Here is a 24,981-nt window from a genome sequence, read left to right as displayed (position 1 = left end):
TACATATTATTTGTCCGACTATAACTAACCAACCGTATCTAACCTGTCCTGCAAACCATACCCAATCTATAATAATTGCCTACTATAAATAACCTACCTTACCTAACATTCAATACATATACCATATTTACCTTATTTCCATATCTGTGCTTCTTGCCTACTATGCCTAACCAACCATTCCTCACCTATCATACTTAACCAACCGTTCCTAACCTACCAGAATTACCAGAACTAACCTACCACACACACCATATCTAAACACCATAGCTAACCTACCTGCCTACTATTGGTTGTGTGTCTGAATATCGTATACTGAAATATTGTCTGATATAAATATTGTGTCCTAAATATAATTAGCAAAAATTATTGTCGCATTAATTGTACATTTACTATTATTAAACTGCATTGGATGACATATTTGCACACAATATTTAGGACATGATGTTTATGTCAATAATTATTCTGACAACAGTACCCTTGTACCACATTGCTGCTGTGCTGAAAATATTATACATAGCCTACCATATTTCTCTAATATACCTAGCCTAGTAAAGTACCCTAACAAACCTAACCTACCATACCGACGTATCTAACAGACAACAACTATTTAAGGTAAATTTAGTAATATGAAATACACTTAAGCCATCTCAGAGTCACGTGTGAACCAGAATAAAAAAATAGGGCTTCACTATTCATGGGACTAATATCTAATTTAAAGAAAATGTCGCTAATGGTAATTTTTTTTTATATGGGATGAAAAAAATTGCAAATAATTATTATTTTACACGTTTGGAATTCTAATCTCTTTTTTAATTTTAGGTGGAGACAAGAGTTTTCATTATTACTAAATGTAAGTTGGAGATCCCTGTAAATATTGAGGTAGAATGTATCCCGGCTAATCATCCATCACTTACCGTACAAGCAACCCTAGAAAATGAGTACACCATTTATTTTGATGTCCCTGGTGAGTAAATATACATTTTTTATATAATCATCTCACATTTCAGTACAATGACAGTTATATAGTACACACTTTGTATTACAGCGTGACTGGTTAAGCCATTTAGTCATTAATTTTTGCCTCCTATATTTTAATTAACGAAAAATGATTCAGTACTTATCATTATCTGTATCACATGGTGCTGTTTTTCCTTTGTCCTTCGTAAGAGACCCTTTGTTTGAGAAACTCTGGGGATAGCTTGGATGCTGCTGTATTCGACTTGACCTTTAATCCTGAGTGGCCCAGAAACGTCTAGAGGCGCAGAACGTTTTTCTACTGGGCAATACCTTCCTGATTGACTTTGAGATAGTAGAAATTCATCCCTCTCTGTCTTAGTGTGTCAACAAAAATTAGCAGAAAATAGTTATATCCGATCATATTATGTCCAGTCCACCAGTGTAATACCAAGTGGGTGGGACATTGCCCAACATATGGGGCTTCATAGTGCTCCCCAGTAGTGGGTCTATTAGACCTCACCACTGGGGTGCATGGGGTCCACAGGGACCCATCAACACACCAGCCATCGTGTTAGAACCTTTGGTACTGCCTGACGTATTGCTAACGTTTGGTTCACTATAAGGTGGGCCTAACTTTTAGCATTCCCACAGCCCCAAGCACTGTAATCCCTAAGAGAATTGTCATGGCCTATGGCTGGGTAGGTCGTCACAGCTTATTTAAAATAGGCATGGCATCAAACAAATGAGTCAGCCACCATGCATTTATGCTATTGGTGACTGTCATTGTATGCCCAGAGCTAAATTCCTATATGTAATGGAGGTCCTGATTTTACCAATGTTTATACTGCCCTTTAAGAATCCAAATGAATTTAAGAAAATTCATCATGCATCTAAAAAGCCAATGTAGAATGCACCATTAATCTTTTACTCCCGGTGTTCCTGGAAGTCACCAATCTAGCCATCCATCAAGGTGTTTTCCCCACCCTCTGGAAAATGGCCATTGTTAAGCCCCTCCTTAAAAAGGCCTCACTTGATCCTAGGATCCTTAAAAACTTCCGGCCTATTTCACTTCTTCCAGCACCTGCAAAAATGCTAGAGGCCCATTTAAACCACCATCTGAGTGCCTTCCTGGAGAGCTCCAGCCTTCTCGATCCCTCTCAGCACGGCTTTCGCAGGTCCCATAGTACTGAGTCTGCCCTGACTGTCGTCACCAATAACATCCGTGCTAAGGTCGACAGTGGCCAGGCTACACTTCTGGTCCTGCTCGACCTTACTGCCGCTTTCGACACTCTATCTCCCTCCATCTTAGTCGAACGGCTCAAGGAGATAGGAGTGGACGGCCCTGCACTCAGTCTCTTAAAATCTTTCCTGGAAGGCCGTGCACAGAAGGTCAAGCTGGGTGACTTTCTTTCCCCAGCCAAGCCTGTGCAGTGCGGGGTGCCTCAGGGTTCGTCCCTGAGCCCCACGCTTTTTAACATTTATGTTACACCACTTGCCAGGCTTGTTAGATCGTTTGGGCTGGAAGTTCTCTCCTACGCTGACGACACTCAGATCATGGTCTCCCTTTCACAAACGGTTGAAATTACATATAGTAATTTCAGGAACTGCATGGAATCGGTTGCAAACTGGATGGTGAGGAACTCCCTTAAATTGAATGGGGAAAAAACTGAGGATTTGATTTTCGGAGGCAAGGAGGAGATTTGGTCAATGGATTGGTGGCCTTCTTCTTTAGGAACCTGTCCTCTGCCCTCTAAATCTGCCCGGAACCTAGGTGTCATTTTCGACATCAAACTCTCCTTTCAAAAACAAGTCAGCAGAATGACCTCCACCTGCTGTGGTGTTCTTAGAACCTTGAGGAGATTGGTTCATTATCTTTCCACCGATGCCCGTAAATTGGTTACGACGGCCTTAATCTCCGCAAGGCTAGACTACTGTAATTCACTGTACCTGGGAATTAATAAATCCCAGATACAGCGTCTGCAAATAGTTCAAAATGCAGCAGCCCGTTTTGTCACTGATGCCCCGAAACTCACCTCAGCCTCTGCCATTAGGAAGGACCTTCACTGGCTCCCTGTCCAGGCTAGAATAGAGTTTAAGGTCTTATGTCTCACCCACCGTGCCTTGCACGGGTTTGGCTCTGAGGACATTAAACCCCTGGTAACTCCGTATGTCCCCGGTAGGGCTCTTCGGTCAGCCAATAAACATCTTCTGCTGGTCCCTAAATCTTGCAAAGCCAGATGGGGCGACAAAGCCTTCAGCTCTTGTGCTCCTAAAATTTTGAATACTCTTCCGGCGGAGATCAAGGAACTTACCTCCTACCCCCTCTTCCGAAAGGTTCTGAAGACCTGGCTTTTCAGGCAGGCCTACAACTGATCCTCCCTCCCGTCTTCCACCACACAGCTCTTTTTTCCATCTTCAGCGCCTTGACGCCCTTGGGCAAAGTAGCACTCTATAAATCATCTCTCAACTCAACTCAACTCAACTCAACCAAAGTTGAAGTAATACCCAGAAGAAAAATTGCTACAAACAACTAAGTGGCAAGAGGAGAAGAGAAGAGGAATATAATACTACACTTGAAGCCACTGATTGAACTCCACAGTCAGTAGACACCTGTCTTACAACATTATAAGCCACTACTTAGTATTCTGCTTGTGCCAATGGATGGAGACCACCAATACCCCTACCATATTCCTCTGCAGCTCTGTATAAAGACTTAGCATTGTAGGGGACAAGATTGACAGGATTGACCCCTGGGGCACCAAGGACAACCTGGGTAGAGTAATACATTGGGAAGGTTTTAATTGACAAATTTGCTAGTCTTTTCATCATCGGTGAAGGTCTACTAGGCTTGAGGAGATAAACCATACTAGAGCTTAAAGAACGTAAATTTAAAACCTCCCCAGTTGCCAACCCAATTTTCTTTACCTCGTCCCTCTGGAATTGTCTCCGGTTTGATATATGAACAGCACACCCCCTATTGACCTTCCGAAACATCTTCAGTATTCATCTGATTGACTCTAATCTGGTCCCCAACTAGTTTCACAGAATTTCTCAATACACAATTCTTATAACTGGTTAAACCATATTTTTCTCTCTTTCAGCTACATTTCTTTGTTTAAAATGTATGATTTGTTTGACATCGTATCTCATGTTTATTCTGATAAGCACTCTAATTCCTCAGGCAAGCAGTGCATTATGTATACATGAAGAGTAAATAGATAACATAAATATATTTCAAATAGGAGTAGGTTACTCAGTGAGCTTAGGGGGCCGTGAATCTCAAATGTCCCTAATAAAAAAGCAGTAGGCTGCTGGGTGGAGGGATGAGATGAACAAGGTTCAGGATGGACTGTTTCAATGAAGAACAGGGTCAGTACTGATTTTCCTTAGTGGGCCTCCGTCTCGAGTGGGACAGTGGGTGAAAAACAATGGGTTGGAATACTACGCGAGCAATAGCCACTGGTCAGACTATTTGCAAGAATTCATATCTTCTCCTTTTGGGTGTTTGATTGTCAGTAGTATGTCTGCAAACTTGAGACTGGTGCAACATGCCAAGTCTTCTATCGCCAACGTTTGTAAATCGCAAAAAGCAGTACATTTGCACCCATTCACAGAATTCACCTACCAGTGCAGATTAACTACTTTTTTTGTAAACCGGTCACTATATATGTGTAGTGTCCTTGCTTCCACAAACACACGGACACTCGGTATAATGGCTGCACTTCTTTATTGCACGTCCTTCTCCTTATGGGGTCATCGGCTAACTGCCGTACCCAGTCCCTGGCTCCTCCCTTTCCACCAGCCCTCGTTCTCCCTCGGGCAGGTCCTAGTGAGTGCCCCGTGCGTGTGCACCCATCGTTACAATATGTTTAAGATCATGATCTGAAAAATAAACAGGTTAAAACCTCTTAGTGTGATGAGAACAGTGAGAAAACCTAACACAGACAGCAAACCAGACTCACGGCCACCAGATCCAACTACCAAACCAAGAATGCATTTGAAGGATGTCACTCCCTTAACACCCCGCTTAAACTACACCCCTGCCCATCCCATCTGGGGCTGGTAGTTCTTGATAGGAACTCATGACTATGATCACCTAAAACACACCAGCCCTGAGTCCCTGCCCTAGGGTCACTTTAAATGTATTTTTACTGCATGCACGCTTCTTAGTCTCTGCTACAAAAAGCCTTGATGGTAGTGTTATCAAATGTGTGCATATGAGCAGGGCACCATGTTTCAAGTCCTCGCCTTTTACAGCCACATGTACTAAGCCCAAGTCACAAATAGAGAAAGGTGTGCAAGCATTTCATTAATAGTGTGAGGTGAGCCGGAGCCAATCCATTGGTCTGGTTTGTCTCTAAGAGTCCATGCATGAGCTGAGCCATAAAAACCTTTGGCAAAATTATTGTGCTACAAACTGCATGTAAGAATATGGTACCAATATGTTCAGAATTCAAATAAGTGTATTTATTTAACATGTGGGAGCATTTCACTTTAGTTTTTGTAAGGAAAAGGGGGTGCCCCTGACGGTAGTTCCTAAATCAGGGCAAATCAATCGCTTGAAAATAAACAATTTAGGAACAAAAGGATTTTCTAGGTGGACCTAACATGCATACACAAAATAACATACATGTACCAAGTGTTACAAAAATATATGATTATTTATTTATTGTTGTTTTATATACTAGACATGATAAAAAATACTTAGAAAAGGGGAAGGGAGGACAATAGTACATTCCGAATAACAATTTCCTCTGTCCACAATGATACACAATTGTTTTTTACATGAAAATATATTTCAGAGGACACCGTAATGTATTGTCTTGGTTTATCTTTACAGTGCATTAAACATTTCCATAAATCATGTACAAACTGTAACTTATTATTAGAGATAAGAACAGATTGTTTGTAAGCATGGCTTTTCTATACAATAATTCCTACGTGCGTTTCGGCTGAAGCCTTCATCAGGATGCCATGTACATTTATAATTTGAAACCTAAAAGAGGGAAAGGAGGTACAAGCAAACATGCGCATATATCAGTGTTGCAAAACTGTCCAATTTTTACAATTTCTTTTGCATGTGTATTCCGGTCCTCATGTCTCTGTCCCCTAGTGCAATTTTCAGGGTGGCCCAATTTTCCTCTTCCCACCTTTTCTTTGCTTCTAATGTGACCGCTTTATAATCTACTCTTGCTGTCCTTATTAAAGGGCGGTCATTAGCTTTAATAGATGTTACTAATGCCTTTTTAGCCTTACGGGCAAGAGGCATTATACCAGGGGTGGGAGGGCGGCCTATCCTGCTTGATAATTTTGTTTGGATAGAAGAAATATCCTTTTACAAATCTCCTGTAATATCCAGTCAGGCCCAACAAAGCTCTGACCTGAGTCTGGGTAGTTGCAGCAACCCAGTCCATGGTATGGATACTGCTCTGTAGTGGTTGAACTTGGCCTCCACTCACAAGGTGGCCCAGGTATCTCTGCTCTATCTGGCACTTAGTAGACTTGATAGTGAAGCCTGCTTTCTGCAAGTACTCTAAAACATTCTTCGGGTGGATCACATGATCCTCCAAGGTGGAGCTAAAGACAGCTATATCATCAAGATATGCTACACTATAGGTTGCCAAACCTGTTAGGACTTTATTCACCAGCTTTTGGAATGTGGCAGATACATTTTTGAAACCAAACGGCATCACAATAAATGAATAATGCCCACTAGGGGGTGAGAATGCTCAATGCTTTTGGTTTGGCATCCTCAGCTAGTCTGATTTGCTAGTAACCAGCAGTTAGGTCAAATGTGCTTAGGAACTTGGCTGATGCCAAAGTACCAGTAAGCTTGTCTGCCCAAGGAATTGGATGAGCATCGGTCCTACTGACTGCATTGAGTCCCCTGTAGTCAACACAAAACCTCATCTCTCTCTTATCACCCTAGGTATGACGTTTTAGTACCAAGACCACTGGACAAGCCCAAGGGCTATCTGAGGGCTCAATGGCTCTCAAAGCTTGCATCTTTTGGACCTCTGTCCTGACATGGTTAAGCTGCCTGTAGATTTTATTCTTGACAGGTAGACTCTCACCTGTGTCCACTTCATGGGTACTCCAGGTGGTTTGACGGGGTGTCAAAGAAAACATATGCCTATATTGATTGAGGACCTTCATGCAATCAATCTGCTTTTGGCCAGTGAGGCTGCCTGCCAATGCTACCCCATCAACTGACCCATCATCAGGCTTTTGTGAGAGGAGATCAGGGAGAGGGTCACTCTCTCCCTCCTGTCCCTCATCAGTTGCCATGAGCAAGCCCATGTCAGCCCTGTCTACAAGAGGTTTGAGCCTGTTCACATGGAGCACCCTTTGGTGGCTCCTGGAAGTGCCAAGGTCTACCAGGTAGGTGACCTCACATTTTTGCTCAGTGTTAGTGTGGGGTCCACTCCATTGATCTTGGAGAACTGCTGAGGCCACAGGCTCCAACACCCACACCTTCAGGCCTGGCTGGTAAACAGTCAGAACAGTATTTTGATCATGCCAAGCTTTTTGCAGTTCTTGACTGGCCTCCAGGTTTTTACTTGCCTTCTTCATGTATTCAGCCATCCTGGAGCGGAGACCAAGTACATAGTCCACTATGTATTGTTTGGGATGTTTGAGAGATAACTCCCATCCCTCCTTTACCAAACACAAGGGCCTCCTAACTGGCTGCCCAAACAGAAGTCCAAAAGGCTGTAGCCAACCCCCTTCTGAGTGACCTCTCTGTAGGCAAAGAGAATGCAGGGCAGGAGGGCATCCGTTTTCGCCTAAGCTTTTCAGGGAGGCCCATGATCATGCCCTTCTGGGTTTTGTTGAATCTCTCAACTAACCCATTGCATTGTGGATGACAGGGGGTGGTGAATTTGTAATTCACTCCACACCTCTTCCACATTGCAGGGATGTAACTTGACATGAAGTTTCTACCTCTGTCAGTTAAAACCTCCTTAGGGAAGCCCACTTTGGAAATGATTACCAAGAGGGCCCTGGCCATCGCAGGAGCTGTAATGGTCCTAAGGGGAATTGCTTCTGGGTACCTAGTGGCAAGGTCCACCACCGCTAGTAGGTAACTGTGCCCAGATGCTGTAGGAGGGTTCATGGGACCAATGGTATCAATCCCAGCCCTCTCAAAGCGAACCCCCACCACGGGAAGTGGTATCAGGGGGACTTTGTAGTGCCACCTGCCTTACCACTGGCTTGGCATGTGGCACAGGAGTGACAAAACTCCTTGGCATCTTCAGACATGTGAGGCCAGTGAAAGTGAGGGACAAGCCTGTTCCAAGTTTTACTTTGGCCAAGGTGTCCTGCCAGGGGAAAGTGATGTGCTAGGGTGAGTAGGAGCCCCTTAAACTTCAGAGGTATAACAAACCTCCTGGTAGCACCAGGCATGGGGTCTCTACCCTCTGAATAAAGGAGTCCCTCCTCCCAGTAGATCCTGTGGGACCCACTGACATTCCCACCAGCCTCAGCAGAAGCTTGCTGTCTGAGGGATTCAAGAGAGGGACATGTTTGCTGCACCAAACTCAAGTCTGCCCTGGACGCACCCCCTGAAACCAAGAACTCACCCTGATCAGGTTCAAATATTAAGGGCATATAAGGCAGTAATGCTAAAAAAACGGCACCACCCAGTCTAGTCACTTAAGCATCACAACACATGTATTGTCCACCTCGAAACTACCAGCTGCCATATGGTCATAAATTAAATACAGTTTTAACAGAAAGATGAGAGGCAATATAATCTGTACGGGACGTTTCAGTATTCAAATAATATTCCATTCACTGTGTTCCTGTGTATGCAGAAAGATTCTTTATTTAATTTACCTCAGTGACAAATAGGCACAGCCTACCCGTTTCGCCCTGTAAAAGGCTTCTTCAGGGCTGGAAGCACATACGAAGAATGTTTGTAATAATGAGTACATATTTCCCTATATACAAGTTACTTATAAAAACACCCAGTGCCATTAAAGCGACCAAGTTTAAGAAAACAAGTCAGTAGTGAGAAGCTGTGGAGAGAAATGAAAAGTGCCCAAAATGTGTGTCATTCAGCAACAAACTGGCCGTAGCGAGCACCGGGCATTCATCCGGTGGGCCACCAGGGTGGGGGCCGGTTGTGGGCCCCTGGCGGGCCATTTATGTTGCAGGGCCATTTTTGCAGCATAGATGCAATATCGGCCCCTGTAACAAAATCGGCCGAAATCGATTTTTGTTCCCAGTCCGGCCCTGATGACATTCAAAGACTATACTCCACCTTTAGCAGCAAAAGGTGCTTCTTAAAAATAAGAAAATATTGTTAAGTCATACAGATATAGTCCGGCATGAAGCAAACAGGTATAGTGTGTAGAAATTGGTGGGCAAAATAAACTTGTGTCTAAGAGCATGATCAACAGCGCGAAACCAAAGGGGGTGATGGACCGAGCGTTTGAGCAAATCAAACAATCACCCCCAGTCAACTGATCTGGGTTTAATCCATCACCATTCTTTAGCTCACTCCACCCCCCCCCCAGACATGACCATAAGCAAATCAATGTTACCATGTGCCTCATGGTAACAGTCCAGCCCGAACTGCCAAGCCATGTCTTCCCTGGACCGGAAACAGGCATCCTGGGACCGGTTTCGGGTTCATAACCCTCATCAGCCAGGCTATCTTGAATCCAGTGGCAAAGTGAGCCAGGGACCCACTTCTGGGCATACCCTGCCAACTTAGGGCGAAAAAAGCGATACCAAAGGGGGTGATGGACGGAGCGTTTGAGCAAATCAAACACTCACCCCCAGTCAACTGATCGGGTTTAATCCATCACCATTCTTTAGCTCACTCCACCACCCCAGTTCAGATATGACCATATGCAAATCAGTCTGACCCTGTGCCTCATGGGAACAGTCCATCCCTAACTGCCAAGCCATGTCTTCCCTTCGACCGGAAACAAGCATCCTGGGACTGGTTTCGGGCTCATAACTCTCATCAGCCAGGCTATCTTAAATGCAGTGGCAAAGTGAGCAAGGGACGCATGTCTGGGCATACCCTGCCAACGTAGGGCGAACAAAGCGATACCAAAGGGGGTGATGGACGGAGCATTTGAGCAAATCAAACACTCACCCCCAGTCAACTGTTTTGGGTTTAAACCATCACCATTCATTAGCTCACTCCACCACCCCAGTTCATCTCTCCCTTCAGTGACTCAACCAACAATGGTCGAGGGGCTATAACATTGAAACCCTCAGAAGTAAGGAAATCCAAAACATAAAGGGCTTTCCAATGTACTGTGTAAGCACTATCTCATAGACCAATTAGGAAACACCAGCATTGAACTGCACTTAGACTGCTCCTTGGTCCCTCATTCGATTTAGTAATTCATCATGTATTTCACAGATATACCTTAAACAAGGAAAACATTAAGTGAGCGTGGCTCACCATAATCATAAGAGACATGGTGATAGGGAGCAATCCCTGAGACAAATGGAGGCAAGGTGGATTTGCAACCTACGATCTGTGAAACGGGTTGAATATGGATAATAAAATGCACTACTTCTTGTAGGGTATATGTCTCACTGTTTAGTTACATGGCATTGCATGTCGTCAAAATTACAAGTGTTTGTGGCTGGTTTATGACGATGCCAGAACCCACCTCATGTCCCAAGGTTAACCCCACTAATCCCTTGTTCCCTGTACCATCGCTTGTACTTGTGCTAGAGGTATCAGTTGCCTTAGGGGCAGTGGTGGTAGGAGTAGTTTCCTTGGCTTTTGGATAATCAGCATATTGTGTCCAATGGGTCTTTACCTTACATAAGTAACACCAAGGTTTATTTTTGCCTTTTCCCTTGTTGGATTGTGACTCCCCCCAAATGCAGGTTTTTTGGGCCCTGATGAAGACTCGTTGTCTTTTCCCTTGTCCCCTCCACTTATCTGCCTTCTTTCCCAATTCTTGGGGAGAGGTCAGATCTGAGTCCACCAGGTACTGATGCAACAGCGTAATTGTCAGCATCCTCTTCTCTAACAGTGAGGAGATTATCTCTACCTTTGTCAGTAAAGGAGAACCACAAGATAGCTGCCCACTGCTCTTTTCAGGTACCCTCTGAACTTTACAGGTCCTCTCTAAATCAGTTATCCATTTGTGGATGACACCCCCAAAATGGTAGGGAGGGACAATCTTGCTCAGGTTCCTATTGTCAAAGGAATGTTCCTTACTTCTAGGGACACTGTTGTTGCCCCCATGGGACTCTAGTCCCAATTTTTTCCTAGGCTTCTGGCCTTCTAGGGACCCTCTGTCAAGGGTCAACTGCTCTTTCCTGAGCCTAAGCCTAGATTTCTCAAGTTCAAGCATTTGGTACTCCCTATCCAAAGAGCTCCCTCCTTTAGTAGAAATGGAGGCCCCTACTGATTGTCTAGTATTGGATTCTGCAGAGGAGGATTCTGCAGAGGAGGATCTAGACCTCCTTGGTCTACTCTGCATCTTCCCAGGAGGTTCAAAGAGGGCATCCTCTTGTCCCTTTGTTTTCTCCTCTGGGAGGTCTGATTTGTCCAGGCGGGAGCAATCAGGCTCCGGCTGTTGAGGGTTTGATTCTAGGTCAAAGAGGTGTTCCCCTCCTGCCCTATCTTCATTCCCTGGCCCACCCACTCTTTCCTGTTCATCTGGCCAAGAGGCTTTCCTCAGGTCATCCAACAGTAACACATCTACAAGATGTTGAGTGTTGGCACTTTTCCCTGTCTTCAGCTCTCTAGATGTACACAGTGCTTTCAGTTCTTGGAACGAACGTTCACTGTATCTATTAGGCAGAGAGCCACTGGCATCTCCTTTAGTAGGCATACTAAGTAAGGTGTGGTGTTGCACCTACCTAACCTAGTAGGCAAACTCTCTTAGGTTGGAGAAAGGGTGTGCTAGACCTTTGACTTACCCAACCCCAAGTTCAGTAGACCTTACTATTCTAAGCTTGTATTTATATGTGCCTAGTACTAGTGGTTTTTCAGTACAATCAATACAAGTATGTGTCTGGTAAAACAATGCAGGCTTGAATCCCAACCGCTGCACACCAATGTGAGAGGCTGGCCTGGTATATGATGTCCACTAATGTAAGTGGACACCTTGCACCAGTCCAGACAACCCTTATGGTGATTGAAGAGGTCTCAGACAACCTTAGAAAGCTATGTAAGTGGTAGCTGTGGAGAGCAGCCTTCAGGCCTGGGCTTGAAGGAGTGTAAAGCAGCTTGTTTTAACAGAAGGCAATCTTATAGTATAGATTAAATGAAAGAGAACCGCACAAAGCATTTATAAAAATATGCATTTATTATAAAACACTATCTACTACGTTATAGTATCTCCTACACGGAGATAGACACAAAGCACACAATAATTAAGCAAAGAAATCACAGTAAGTAGCACTAATATAGTGGGACCCAGGAGGGGACCAAACCATATACTAAGAAAGTGGTATAAGAACGTCAACTCCAGTCAGGACAATGTCTACAGGACGTAGAATTTCTGGGGACCCACAGAACCACCCAAGGTAAGTACAATTGGGGGTGGGGCCGCACACTACTCACACACCAGCGGGATCGCCCCTAAGGACTGTGGTAAGTGTAGTTTGTGTTCCGCGATGCATCTTTTTTCGATTCTCTGCTATCTTCGCTATCTTCGCCATCCCTGGACACGTGTTTCGGGGTATTTACCCCTCATCAGCAGGGATTAGGCCGTGTTCTGGGGTTGCCGGTAGCTGCCAAATATTGCCAGGTTTAGTACCACTCAGACGCGCAGGTGCGGTGTCCCAGGCTCGTCAGCCAACTGCTCGAGGGAGCTTTAACATTACAATTGGGGGTGGGGTCGCACACTACTCACACACCAGCGGGATCGCCCCTAAGGACTGTGGTAAGTGTAGTTCGTGTTCCGCGATGCATCTTCTTTCGATTCTCTGCTATCTTCACTATCTTCGCCATCCCTGGACACGTGTTTCGGGGTATTTACTGGGGTTGCCGGTGGCTGGCAAATATTGCCAGGTTTAGTACCACTCAGACGCGCAGGTGCGGGGTCCCAGGCTCGTCAGCCAACTGCTCGAGGGAGCTTTAACATTACAATTGGGGGTGGGGTCGCACACTACTCACACACCAGCGGGATCGCCCCTAAGGACTGTGGTAAGTGTAGTTCGTGTTCCGCGATGCATCTTCTTTCGATTCTCTGCTATCTTCGCTATCTTCGCCATCCCTGGACACGTGTTTCGGGGTATTTACTCCTCATCAGCAGGGATTAGGCCGTGTTCTGGGGTTGCCGGTGGCTGCCAAATATTGCCAGGTTTAGTACCACTCAGACGCGCAGGTGCTGGGTCCCAGGCTCGTCAGCCAACTGCTCGAGGGAGCTTTAACATTACAATTGGGGGTGGGGTCGCACACTACTCACACACCAGTGGGATCTCCCCTAAGGACTGTGGTAAGTGTAGTTCGTGTTCCGCGCTGCATCTTCTTTCGATTCTCTGCTATCTTCGCTATCTTCGCCATCCCTGGACACGTGTTTCGGGGTATTTACCCCTCATCAGCAGGGATTAGGCCGTGTTCTGGGGTTGCCGGTGGCTGCCAAATATTGCCAGGTTTAGTACCACTCAGACGCGCAGGTGCGGGGTCCCAGGCTTGTCAGTCAACTGCTCGAGGGAGCTTTAACATTACAATTGGGGGTGGGGTCACACACTACTCACACACCAGCGGGATCGCCCCTAAGGACTGTGGTAAGTGTAGTTCGTGTTCCGCGATGTATCTTCTTTCGATTCTCTGCTATCTTCGCTATCTTCGCCATTCCTGGACACGTGTTTCGGGGTATTTACCCCTCATCAGCAGGGATTAGGCCGTGTTCTGGGGTTGCCCGTAGCTGCCAAATATTGCCAGGTTTAGTACCACTCAGACGCGCAGGTGCGGGGTCCCAGGCTCGTCAGCCAACTGCTCGAGGGAGCTTTAACATTACAATTGGGGGTGGGGTCGCACACTACTCACACACCAGCGGGATCGCCCCTAAGGACTGTGGTAAGTGTAGTTCGTGTTCCGCGATGCATCTTCTTTCGATTCTCTGCTATCTTCGCTATCTTCGCCATCCCTGGACACGTGTTTCGGGGTATTTACCCCTCATCAGCAGGGATTAGGCCGTGTTCTGGGGTTGCCGGTGGCTGCCAAATATTGCCAGGTTTAGTATCACTCAGACGCGCAGGTGCGGGGTCCCAGGCTGGTCAGCCAACTGCTCGAGGGAGCTTTAACATTACAATTGGGGGTGGGGTCGCACACTACTCCCACACCAGCGGGATCGCCCCTAAGGACTGTGGTAAGTGTAGTTCGTGTTCCGCGATGCATCGCGGAACACGTAACTACTTTTACCATAGTCCTTAGGGGCAATACCGCTGGTGTGTGAGTAGTGTGCGACCCCACCCCCAATTGTAATGTTAAAGCTCCCTCGAGCAGTTGGCTGACGAGCCTGGGACCCCGCACCTACGCGCCTGAGTGGTACTAGACCTGGCAGATGTTTGGCGGCCACCGGCAACCCCAGAACACTGCCTATCCCTGCTGACGAGGGGTGATAATAATAATAATAATAATAATAATCCACATTTGTATAGCGCACAATCACCCGTTAGGGTCTCTAGGCGCTGAGAATCGAAAGAAGATGCATCGCGGAACACGTAACTACTTTTACCATAGTCCTTAGGGGCGATACCGCTGGTGTGTGAGTAGTGTGCGACCCAACCCCCAATTGTAATGTTAAAGCTCCCTCGAGCAGTTGGCTGACGAGCCTGGGACCCCGCACCTACGTGCCTGAGTGGTACTAGACCTGGTAGATGTTTGGCGGTCACCGGCAACCCCAGAACACGGTCTATCCCTGCTGACGAGGGGTGATACCCCGAAACACGTGTCCAGGGATGGCGAAGACAGCAAAGATAGCAGAGAATCGAAAGAAGATGCATCGCGGAACGCGGAACTACTTTTACCATAGTCCTTAGGGGCGATACCGCTGGTGTGTGAGTAGTGTGCGACCCCACCCCCAATTGTAATGTTAAAGCTCTCTCGAGCAGTTGGCTGACGAGCCTGGGACCCCGCACCTACGCGCCTGAGTGGTACTAAACCTGGCAGATGTTTGGCGGCCACCGGCAACCCCAGAACACGGCCTATTCCTGCTGACGAGGGGTGATACCCCGAAACACGTGTCCAGGGATGGCGAAGACAGCGAAGATAGCAGAGAATCGAAAGAAGATGCATTGCGGAACACGTAACTACTTTTACCATAGTCCTTAGGGGCGATACCGCTGGTGTGTGAGTAGTGTGCGACCCCACCCCCAATTGTAACCCAAGGTAAGTAGATAGGGACCCCACTGAGGGCGTAAGTTGTGTGTGAACAGGACCCTGTGCTCCGTGCAAGTCACGGTTGGATTTTTAAAGATTAGGGACCCTTTCCAGTGGACCCTGAAGAAACCCAGGAGGTTGGAGAGCCACCTAAACCATGGATACTGTGGTACCCAAATTACCTATCCCAGGGAATCCGGGTGCATATGTGTGATTGAAAAATTGGCATTGGAAACTGCTGTTGAACCCAATGGAGGACTTCAGGAAAGTGCCGCTGCTGGAAGAGGAGAAAGTGTCCGGAGAAATACAAACGTGAAATGTTGAAGAGGAAGCCTGAAAGTAGAGGGGTCAGTGTCTATGTCACTCGGGAATGACCATGAGACTTGGAAGACGGATGCCCTCTGATGTCGGGTGCTTCAGGTAAGGTGACAGTGACGTTGACTCTGCAGCTGCGGGGGCCAGGCGATGCTGAGGATGACCAGGACCCAGATACAAGCTGTCCCATGAAGGATGTTGTGTGCTGAGAGGTCGTGGCCAGCGGGAGCACCAACAAGCTTTGGCAAAAGCAACCCATGCAGGATTTCAAGGAGGTGCACTGTTGGGACCAACAAGGTCTAGGAGACTCACCAGAAGCAGGGGAGTCAGGGAAGGCCCCGAGCAATCAAGGGAGTCCAAGGTATACAAAAGTGACCCTCAAATGGACCAACAGGCCGAAGTCACAGGAGTCCCGAAAGGACCTCAAACAGATCACCAAAAGGAGGCAGGCCACGATGCACACAATGTGGTGTGGCCAAAGATTCTGGTCGCTGGATAGTGCTCAAGGTTGGGGCTACTTGAAGCCCGAAGATCTTTTTGCAAAAGTGTCAACAAGCCTTTGCAACTGCAAAGGGACACGGTACCCAGAGGTTAAATTATTGCAGCTCCCACAAGGACTACTGCCCTCAAACTTGTTAAGAGGGTAGAGCAGGCCTCGAGGGCAGAGGAAAACAACCACCTGAGCTGCAGAGCCTACAGAGTCTGGAGAAGCTTGGGACCTGGAGACCAGTTGTCTTCATTTCGGTGCCTGCAAATGCAGGGGAGTGACTCCTTCACTCCAAGGGAGAGTACTTTAGTTGGCCTTGATGTTTCACAGGCCTTGGAAGGTTCCTGTATGATGCACAGGCACAGATGATACAGCAGACTAGAAGGGAGATAAAGTCAGTCCCAAACGAAGTCCAGCAAAGTCCAGAGTGCCCAGATGATAGAAGTGCAGTGGTTTCAGTTCTGAATCTTATCCCATGACAAATCTAGGGACCTACACCCAGGTATGCCCTTAAGTGCCCTACGGAAAGGGTTGGGAAGATTCATGGGACCCTCCCAGGGGAGGGTCTGGAAAGGGGGAGGTTACTCCCATGTCCTTTGTGCAGTTTCACGCCAGAGTGGGAGCTAACGGCTTCCAGGACTGGTTTGAACTGGACTATGCACAGGGACACCAAATGTGCCCCTCAAGCAGACTTTCAGGTGCTGCAAGAACACCCACCCAGCCCTACACTAAGTCCTGTCTGGGAGGTGGTCACCTGCCACGCTTGTCCCACTCTGACTCTGTTCTTTCATTTGACCATCTGTCTGAGTATTCAATTTAATCTCCTGCTGTTCTGCCAGTTTCACTTGTGCCCACATCATTTTCTTTTTTAACTTTTTATGCCTTGCCCCAATATCATCCCCACAATATTTTGCGTATTTTAGAATGTCATCAATGGATTTTCCCTGCCAACACAACATGTGTTTTTGAATCATCTGACTAATTTCTGGCTTCAAACTGTACACAAACTGATACACAAAATGACCCATATCCTTATCTCCAATGTCATCAAAGCCACTATACTGTTTGAACACTTGCAGTAGTCGTTCATAATATGCATGATCAGACTCATTCGGTTCTTGGGTCGTTCTGTCTATCTTTACCCAATCTGTTTCTTTAGGAGGAATTTTCCCTTTCAGGAAAGTAATTAATTGGTGATATTTCTTCATCACATCATCTGAAGGTGCTCCTGTTTTTGCATCTCTTGGGTACTCCTCACTTAGCTAATGGAATTGTGATCTTACATTCTGTCCATAAATTAGCAGGTACTACTATATCAAACAAACCATCCTAGTCTTTCAGCAAAACCTTTGAAACCTTCACAAACCATTCAACTGGTTTTTCTCTCAGTTTAGGGAAATCGATGGTAAATGACAAAATATCTTGTCGACTAGATGGCACATGAAAATATCCACCACCAGATATCTCTCTCATAGGACACAATCTTTGTACTTTTCCTGGTTCTCTTAACATATATGCAGTAGATGCTTCTTTCGCCTGTGCGTCCTCTTTTTTCCTTGTCCACCTCGTTCTTTACCTGTCAATGTCTCCCCACTTTTGCAAAATATTCAACAACTCCTTTACCTGTAACTTCTTTCCAGACACATTCATATTTTCTAAATCTTTGTCAGTGAACTCAGCTCGATATGGTTTCTGTAGCACTTTTGATCTCCCTATCTCAATTCCCATCTCAGAGGCAAGTTCTGTCAATTTCTCATGAAATAATCTTGCATTCTTGGTTATGCTTCTACAAGTGAACAACAACTCTTGCTCATTGTAAGTATTTAATCTTTCTATTCCCACATTTCCAGCTGTCATCTCTTCCAATTCTACTTTCAATTTGTAAATATCTAATATTTTAGGGGGTGTACTCTGTTTTTCTATTCCCTGTGCCCATCTCTCCAAATCTTCTGAAGTTACTGCTGTTGCACTTTTAGCTCCAGAAGATACCACTGTTCTTCCTTCTTTTGAACTAACGGGTTTTCACGAAGCCCCTAACAGTGAAGATGACTTACCTGAGACGGTCTTTCATGATCCCGTTCTGTCTTATATCTCTCCCTGTCTATCCTCACAGCCCGAGTGGAACCTGACTACGGGAGTTCCTTCTTGTATTCTGGGCAACGAGAAAAGTGTGTTGGGTCCCTTTAAGGATAGCACCGTCATATATCACATGGACGAACACATGGTTCAAGAGGGGAGGAACCAGGAACCAAAGGAGGAAGAAGCGAGACGGGAGACACTGGATCGGTCGATACAAGGTACAGAAGCAGAGCTGCCAGAGAAAGTGGTGGCAGTTTTCCAGAAGGAGAGACCGCGAGAGAAGGAGCAGCACACTACTCAGCAAGACAAAGCCGAGAAGGTTTCCACACCGATACCTGAAAAAGCGAAGACGCCCTGCCACGATCCCAGAGGGTCGTGGTTATTTCAGGTGCGTGGACGGGTATGGATCATTCTGGGTGGGAAGCAGAGGGGAAGCCTGAGGGAGGTGGAGGGCAAGGGAAAGGAAGTGCTAGAGTGTGGGCAATGTGGGAAACGGGGAAAAGGACGTCTGTTTCCTTTCCTTTCGTACACGCTCCTGCCATAGTTACTCCACACTCCACCTGGGTGCATTATTTTCCTTCCCTTCCCTCTGAGCAACCGTTCTTCCTCCTCACTCTAAAACTGACACTTTTACCAGATATTTTTTTTTGGGGGGGGTTGGTAAACCCTCAACCCCCTTTCTCATGAATCAAAGAGTGAAACATAGATAAAAACACTTACCTGAGCATACCATTTTGTTTCGAGAATTCACCGGAAAAAGCTCCAATCAAGGGACTGACTCTGATGACCCTGAAAGAAAAGGAGACAAGAGAAGAGACGGATATTTAAGACTGAGAAAATGTATTTGAATTTTATCTTCAAATAAAAGGAGATTCCTGTATCTCACAAATAAAAATGCTGTATTAATCATTATTCCTCTCCCGCATATTGAAAAGCCTCACAAGTGGTGGAGAATGCGGGCAATGCTCCATTAGTTTGTAATAATAGAGAATCTTGTACAACAATTAATTTGCACCAAGGAAAAGTTAGAATGGGCCATAGAAAGACAAATGACGTCTGCTCAAGCCGAGAGAGACATGTTCAAGGCGTCCTTAACACAACAAGTGGATTGTATTCAAAGAGTTGCCGAAGAACAGGCCCAACTTTCTACAGGACAAGGGACCCAAGCAGGATATCCTACAATTTCCTTACAGAAATACCAACCCAGTGAGGATCCTGATAAATTTCTTTTGAATTTTGAGAGAGCTGCTCAAGCATGTGGGTGGCCTGAGACTAAATGGCCGTTTCTTTTTGGCCCCATTGTTAACAGGGGAGGCTCAAGCAGCCTACCAAGTAGCAAACCCCACAGGAAATACCGGTTACAAGGAAATAAAAGAGATCATTTTAGATCACCTAGGGGTGGACCCTAAGGCATTCAGGGTTCGGTTTCGAAAAGAACGAGGCCATCCTGGAGAAACCCCAAAGGCTCTATTTTTTCAGCTAAAGGCAGCCACTGACAAATGGCTCAGACCCCAAGAGAATAGTAAAGAAGACATTATGGAGTTAATTTACTTAGAACAGTTCCTGGAGGCCCTACCGACACCTACCCAGAGATGGCTACGACAACAGTCCCATCTTACCATTGAACATGCCGTGGATACGGCAACATCCTTTGCAAGAGCCCAATCAAAACCATTTTTGTATGAACCTGAAAAAAACACGGACAAAATGAAAAAAAGACCAAGCCACCTGCAGAAATCTCGAAAGAGCATATCAACAAAAATGAGAAGATGCCGTTCAAAGGTCCGCAATGTTATGAATGCGGGGAATGGGGCCACATAGTTAGGTTCTGTCCCCAAAAGAAGAGTACAGAAGAGCCAATGGAGGTTAGCTGTATTCCTAAAAGTATCCTGTATACAGAAGAATGTGGTTCCTGCTTTTACGTAAGTCTTCTGCTGAACGGAAACAATGTAAAAGCCCTTTTGGACTCTGACTGTAAGCAATCTATTGTCCAAAGCACTTTTGTGAAAGAATCACAACTCTGCCCAGGTGAACAAATACCTATCCGTTGTGTCCATGGAGATATACTTATTTATCCCATAGCTCAGGTCCCTATCACGTTACCCCATGGATTCACTATGCAGGTTAAAGTAGGGGTAATGGATACCTTCCCAGAACAACTACTTTACTCAAAAGTACTTTAAGGGAAGTTCCAATTCAATCTCCCATTCTTCTAACACAAGCCCCGTGGCTGTCTGATAAATCCTTTTGATATGCGCAAACACAAGACCCTACTCTCCGGAATGCCTGGCAATAAGCCCAAGACACTACAACATCGTCTTCTTACCCCCAGTTTATAATTAAAAACAACTTATTGTATAGAGTAGGAAAACTGGATGAATCTCCCCAACTAGTGGTCCCCCAGAGATTCCGTGAACAAATTATGTTTTTTGCCCACTCACATCTTTTAGCTGGTCACAATGGTACCGCAAAAACTACTCAAACGGTGTTAAGATATTTTTATTGGCCCAGGATATATGCCAATGTAGTCCGATAGTGCAAGGAATGCGAGGTTTGTCAAAAGAGAAATCCATATACAACCCATATAATGTCCCATTACAACCTCTACCTATTGTAGGGAAACCATTTGAAAGAATTGGTGTGGATTTGGTGGGACCCCTCCCTAAGTCACAAAAGGGATACATGTACATCCTGGTCATAATTGATTATGCGGCCAGATATCCTGAAGCATTTCCCTTGAGAACTCCCAATACAAAAAGCATTAGAAACTGTTAGAATTATTTTCTATGGTAGGGTTTCCTAAAGAAATATTAACAGACCAAGGGACTCCCTTTGTGTCTCGCCTTATGAAACAGGTCTGCAAATCATTAAATATTTCCCAAATACGAACATCTGCCTACCATCCTCAAACAGATGGTTTGTGTGAAAGGTATAACGCTACCTTGAAGCTTACATTAAAAAAGATGATATCTACGGAAAGAAAGGAGTTGGAATTGCTCTTGCCCCTCACCCTTTTTGTCATCCGTAGCCAAACTCAGAGTAGTCTGGGTTGCTCTCCATTTGAGCTTCTTTATGGAAGACAACTCAGAACACTGATGGAGATGACGAAGGAAGTGTGGGAGTAAGAAACCCAAGAAGACACACAGAATATCCTCGACTATACCCAGGCCCTAAGATCACGCCTCCAGAAATTACGTGACTTTGCTTCTGCTAACTTAGAACAAGCTCAAAGGGATCAACAACACTACTATATTAAAAGAACAAAGTGGAGACAATTAAACATAGATGACTGGGCCCTCGTACTGATACCATCATCCTTACCCCACAAACAGGCAAAGTGGACAGGCCCTTATGAAGTCATAGATAAAATAGGTCTTACAACCTATCGTTTGAAAATAACACCATTGAGGTCTCAAGTATACCATATAAACCGTCTAAAAAAATGGTTAGGGTCCCCTCCACAAGCTGTCCAAATAACTACCACAGAAACCTCTCCTTCTACCTCCTCCGTAAGTCAAATAATTATGAACGAAAAATTAACCCAAGGCCAAAAAGGATCCCTCCTCAAACTCTTAGATGCTTACTCTTCCATTTTTTCAGATTATTCTGGTAGAACGTCATTGATTGAACATACCATCCCCACCTTACCAGGAAAAATAGCGAAGCAGCGCCCCTATAGGATCCCAGCAGCTAGAAGAGCTGATGTTACAACCGAAATAGAAAACATGTTAAAGTTAGGAGTCACTAAATCATCCCACAGTAATTGGTCCTCCCCTATTGTCTTGGTTCCAAAACCCGATGGAACTATCCGTTTCTGTATAGACTTTAGAGGGGTCAATGCCATATCAAAATTCGATTCTTATCCCTTACCCAGAGTCGATGAATTAATAGAGAAATTAGGCGAAGCTCAATACATAACCACACTTGACCTTACTAAGGGGTATTGGCAAGTTCTGTTAAAACAGGAAGATCAGGAGAAAACTGCCTTTAGCACCCCTAATGGTTTATATGAATTTACCGTATTGCCCTTTGGGCTACACGGAGCCCCTGCAACTTTTCAATGCCTAATGAACAAAGTGCTTCAACAACACCAAGCCTATTCCTCAGCTTATATTGATGATATCATCATATTTAGCCCTAATTGGGAACAACATCTTGTTCCCTGCGGAGAGGTATTCCAAGCACTCAAAATGGCAGGCCTACACATCAACTCTAAGAAATCCAGAGTAGGCTTTTCCAAAGTAAAATACCTCGGATATCTTTTAGGGGATGGGGTTATTGCACCCCAAGAGGAGAAAGTTAGAGCAGTATTGAAAGTCCCTTTCCCTTGTACACAAAAGGGTATTAGATCCTTTCTCGGTCTAATAGGCTACTATTGTCAGTTTATATCCAACTATTCCGAGATAGCAGCACCACTAACCGACTTGCTAAAAAATAAGTAAGACAGAGAGACCTAGTAGACCCACCCCAGGCTGCAAGAAGGGCTTCTCATATGCTAAAGAAAGCATTAACCTGTAGTCCCGTTCTGATATCACCTAACTTCAAAACCCGTTTATACTTCAAACAGATGCATCAGACACAGGCCTTGGGGCTGTTCTTTCTCAGTATGCAGAAGACAATATGGAACGACCTGTGCTTTTCATTAGTCGTAAGCTATTCCCAAGAGAGAGAAAATACTCGACTATTGAAAAAGAATGCCTGGTCGTTAAATGGGCAATTGAAAAGTTACAGTATTATCTAGAAGGTTCCCTCTTTACATTATATACTGACCATGCTCCTTTACTGTGGATGAGTCATAATAAAGGTAATAATCCACAAATCTTACGGTGGTTCTTATCCCTAAAACCCTATTCCTTTGACGTGAAGCACAGTAAGGGAGCCAATAATGAAAACGCAGACTTTCTTTCACGCAATCCTTGTTTCCCCGAACGGGAAAAGAGTGGAGTTTGGGTATGTCACAAAGCCCCTAACAGTGAAGATGACTTACCTGTCTATCTTCACAGCCCGCGTGGAACCTGACAACAGGAGTTCCTTCTTGTATGCTGGGAAACGAGAAAAGTGTGTCAGGTCTCTTTAATGACCGTCATATATCACGTGGCAGAACACAAGAGGAGAGGAACCAGGAACCAAAGGAGGAAGAAGCGAGACGGGAGATGCTGGATCGGCCGGTACGAGATACAGAAGCAGAGCTGTCAGAGAAAGTGGTGGCAGTTTTCCAGAAGGCGAGACCGCGAGAGAAGGAGCAGCACACTACTCAGCAAGACAAAGCCGAGGAGGTTGCCACACCGATACCTGAAAAAGCGAAGACGTCCCGCCACTATCCCAGAGGGTCGTGGCTATTTCAGGTGCGTGGACGGGTACGGAACATTCTGGGTGGGAAGCAGAGCTTGAGCCTGAGGAGGTAGAGGGCAAGGGAAAGAAGTGCTAGAGTGTGGGCAATGCGGGAAACGGGAAAAAGGACGTCCATTTGTTTTTTATGTTCCTTTCCTTTCGTACACGCTCCTGCCATAGTTACTCCACCCGGGTGCATTATTTTTCCTTTCCTTCCCTCCGAGCACCGTTCTTCTTCCTCACTCTAAAACTGACACTTTTACCAGATATATATTTTTTGGGGTTTGGTGAACCCTCACCCCCCTTTCCCATGGATCAAAGAGTGAAACAGAGATAAAAACACTTACCTGAGCATACCATTTTTTTTGTTGAGAATCCACTGGAAAGAGCTCCAAACAAGTGACTGACTCTGAAGACCCTGAAAGTAAATGAGACAAGAGAAGAGACGGATATATAAGACTGAGAAAATGTATTGGAATTTTATCTTTAAATAAAAGGAGATTCCTGTATCTCACAAATAAAAACGCTGTATTAATCATTATTCCCCTCCCGCATATTGAAAAGCCTCACACGGGTGTAATTCTTTTTGGGGTTTTACTTACTGAATATCTTATCAGCAGATCCATTAATGAAATTACTGAATCACACTCACTGGCTTGATCATCTATTATCACAGTTTCTTTTCTGGGGTTGCTTAAGGGAGCTGTTACAGCTGGGGGTTTAAGGCAATTTGCTTTGTCTCCATACAATGGAACAACAGGACCTATAGTTCCTGGTATTGTCAATGTTTCAGGGTTCAAGTTCAATTGATATATTATCTTTCTTCTCTATTTTTATTTAAAGCTTCTTTTTCCCTATCTTGAAGTAGCCTATTAACTGTAGGGTCATGTAAAATTTGTGGAATCAATGGTGTTCCCAATACAGGTGCACTTGGGGTAACTCTATTTGGTCCTTCTTGGTACAGTGTTTTTTTTTTGTTAAAATATCCTCTAGCAACTCATCTTCTGATTCACCATATCCTGTCAAGTTCATGTGTTTAAATTTTTTTTACACTTACTCCCTGACTATTCCTCAGCCACTAATACTGGGTATAATCCTTCTAAAACCATTGCTTTTCTCCATTGCTTCATCTAACCTGCACATGTTTCTCGAAAGTACCTAGGAAAATGACCCATATATCTTCCACTCCAATTTTTCTCTCGTTCATACGACGCAGTCTCCTATTCTTCTAATGCCTCATACTGTGTTAACCTGTTTCTCGGATCTAAATCATTAATTCGCATCCTCAAATTCTGCAAAATTCTTCCATTGAAGGTACCATGCTCTGGAAAAGCTAAAACACCAACATCCTTCGTGTATTTCCATCCATACACATGCATAATATCCTCTCTCCATCATCATAATTGAAGCACGCATTTTAGGTGGCGGAATAGGAATCCCTTCTCTAGTCAATACAGGTTTATCTTTCTTAAAGAAATTCTTCATTTTCTTTATA

The 24,981-nt window shown here is 45.1% G+C and overlaps 1 protein-coding gene across 3 annotated transcripts in view; it reads left to right on the top strand.

The window, feature by feature from the left end:
* Positions 1-24,981, top strand: part of PIK3AP1 (phosphoinositide-3-kinase adaptor protein 1) — a 1,822,514-nt gene that overhangs the window by 478,026 nt on the left and 1,319,507 nt on the right. For all 3 annotated transcript variants that reach the window (XM_078643124.1, XM_078643125.1, XM_078643123.1), the window contains exon 5: positions 820-964. In XM_078643124.1, coding sequence (XP_078499250.1) covers positions 820-964 — 145 coding nt within the window. The remainder of the gene's footprint in view (positions 1-819; positions 965-24,981) is intronic.

Source organism: Lissotriton helveticus, chromosome 5_1 (assembly GCF_964261635.1).
Source record: "Lissotriton helveticus chromosome 5_1, aLisHel1.1, whole genome shotgun sequence".
Classification (NCBI taxonomy): Eukaryota; Metazoa; Chordata; class Amphibia; order Caudata; family Salamandridae; genus Lissotriton; species Lissotriton helveticus.
The sequence above is the reverse complement of the archived record's forward strand: the minus strand, read 5'-3'. Positions and strand labels throughout refer to the sequence as shown.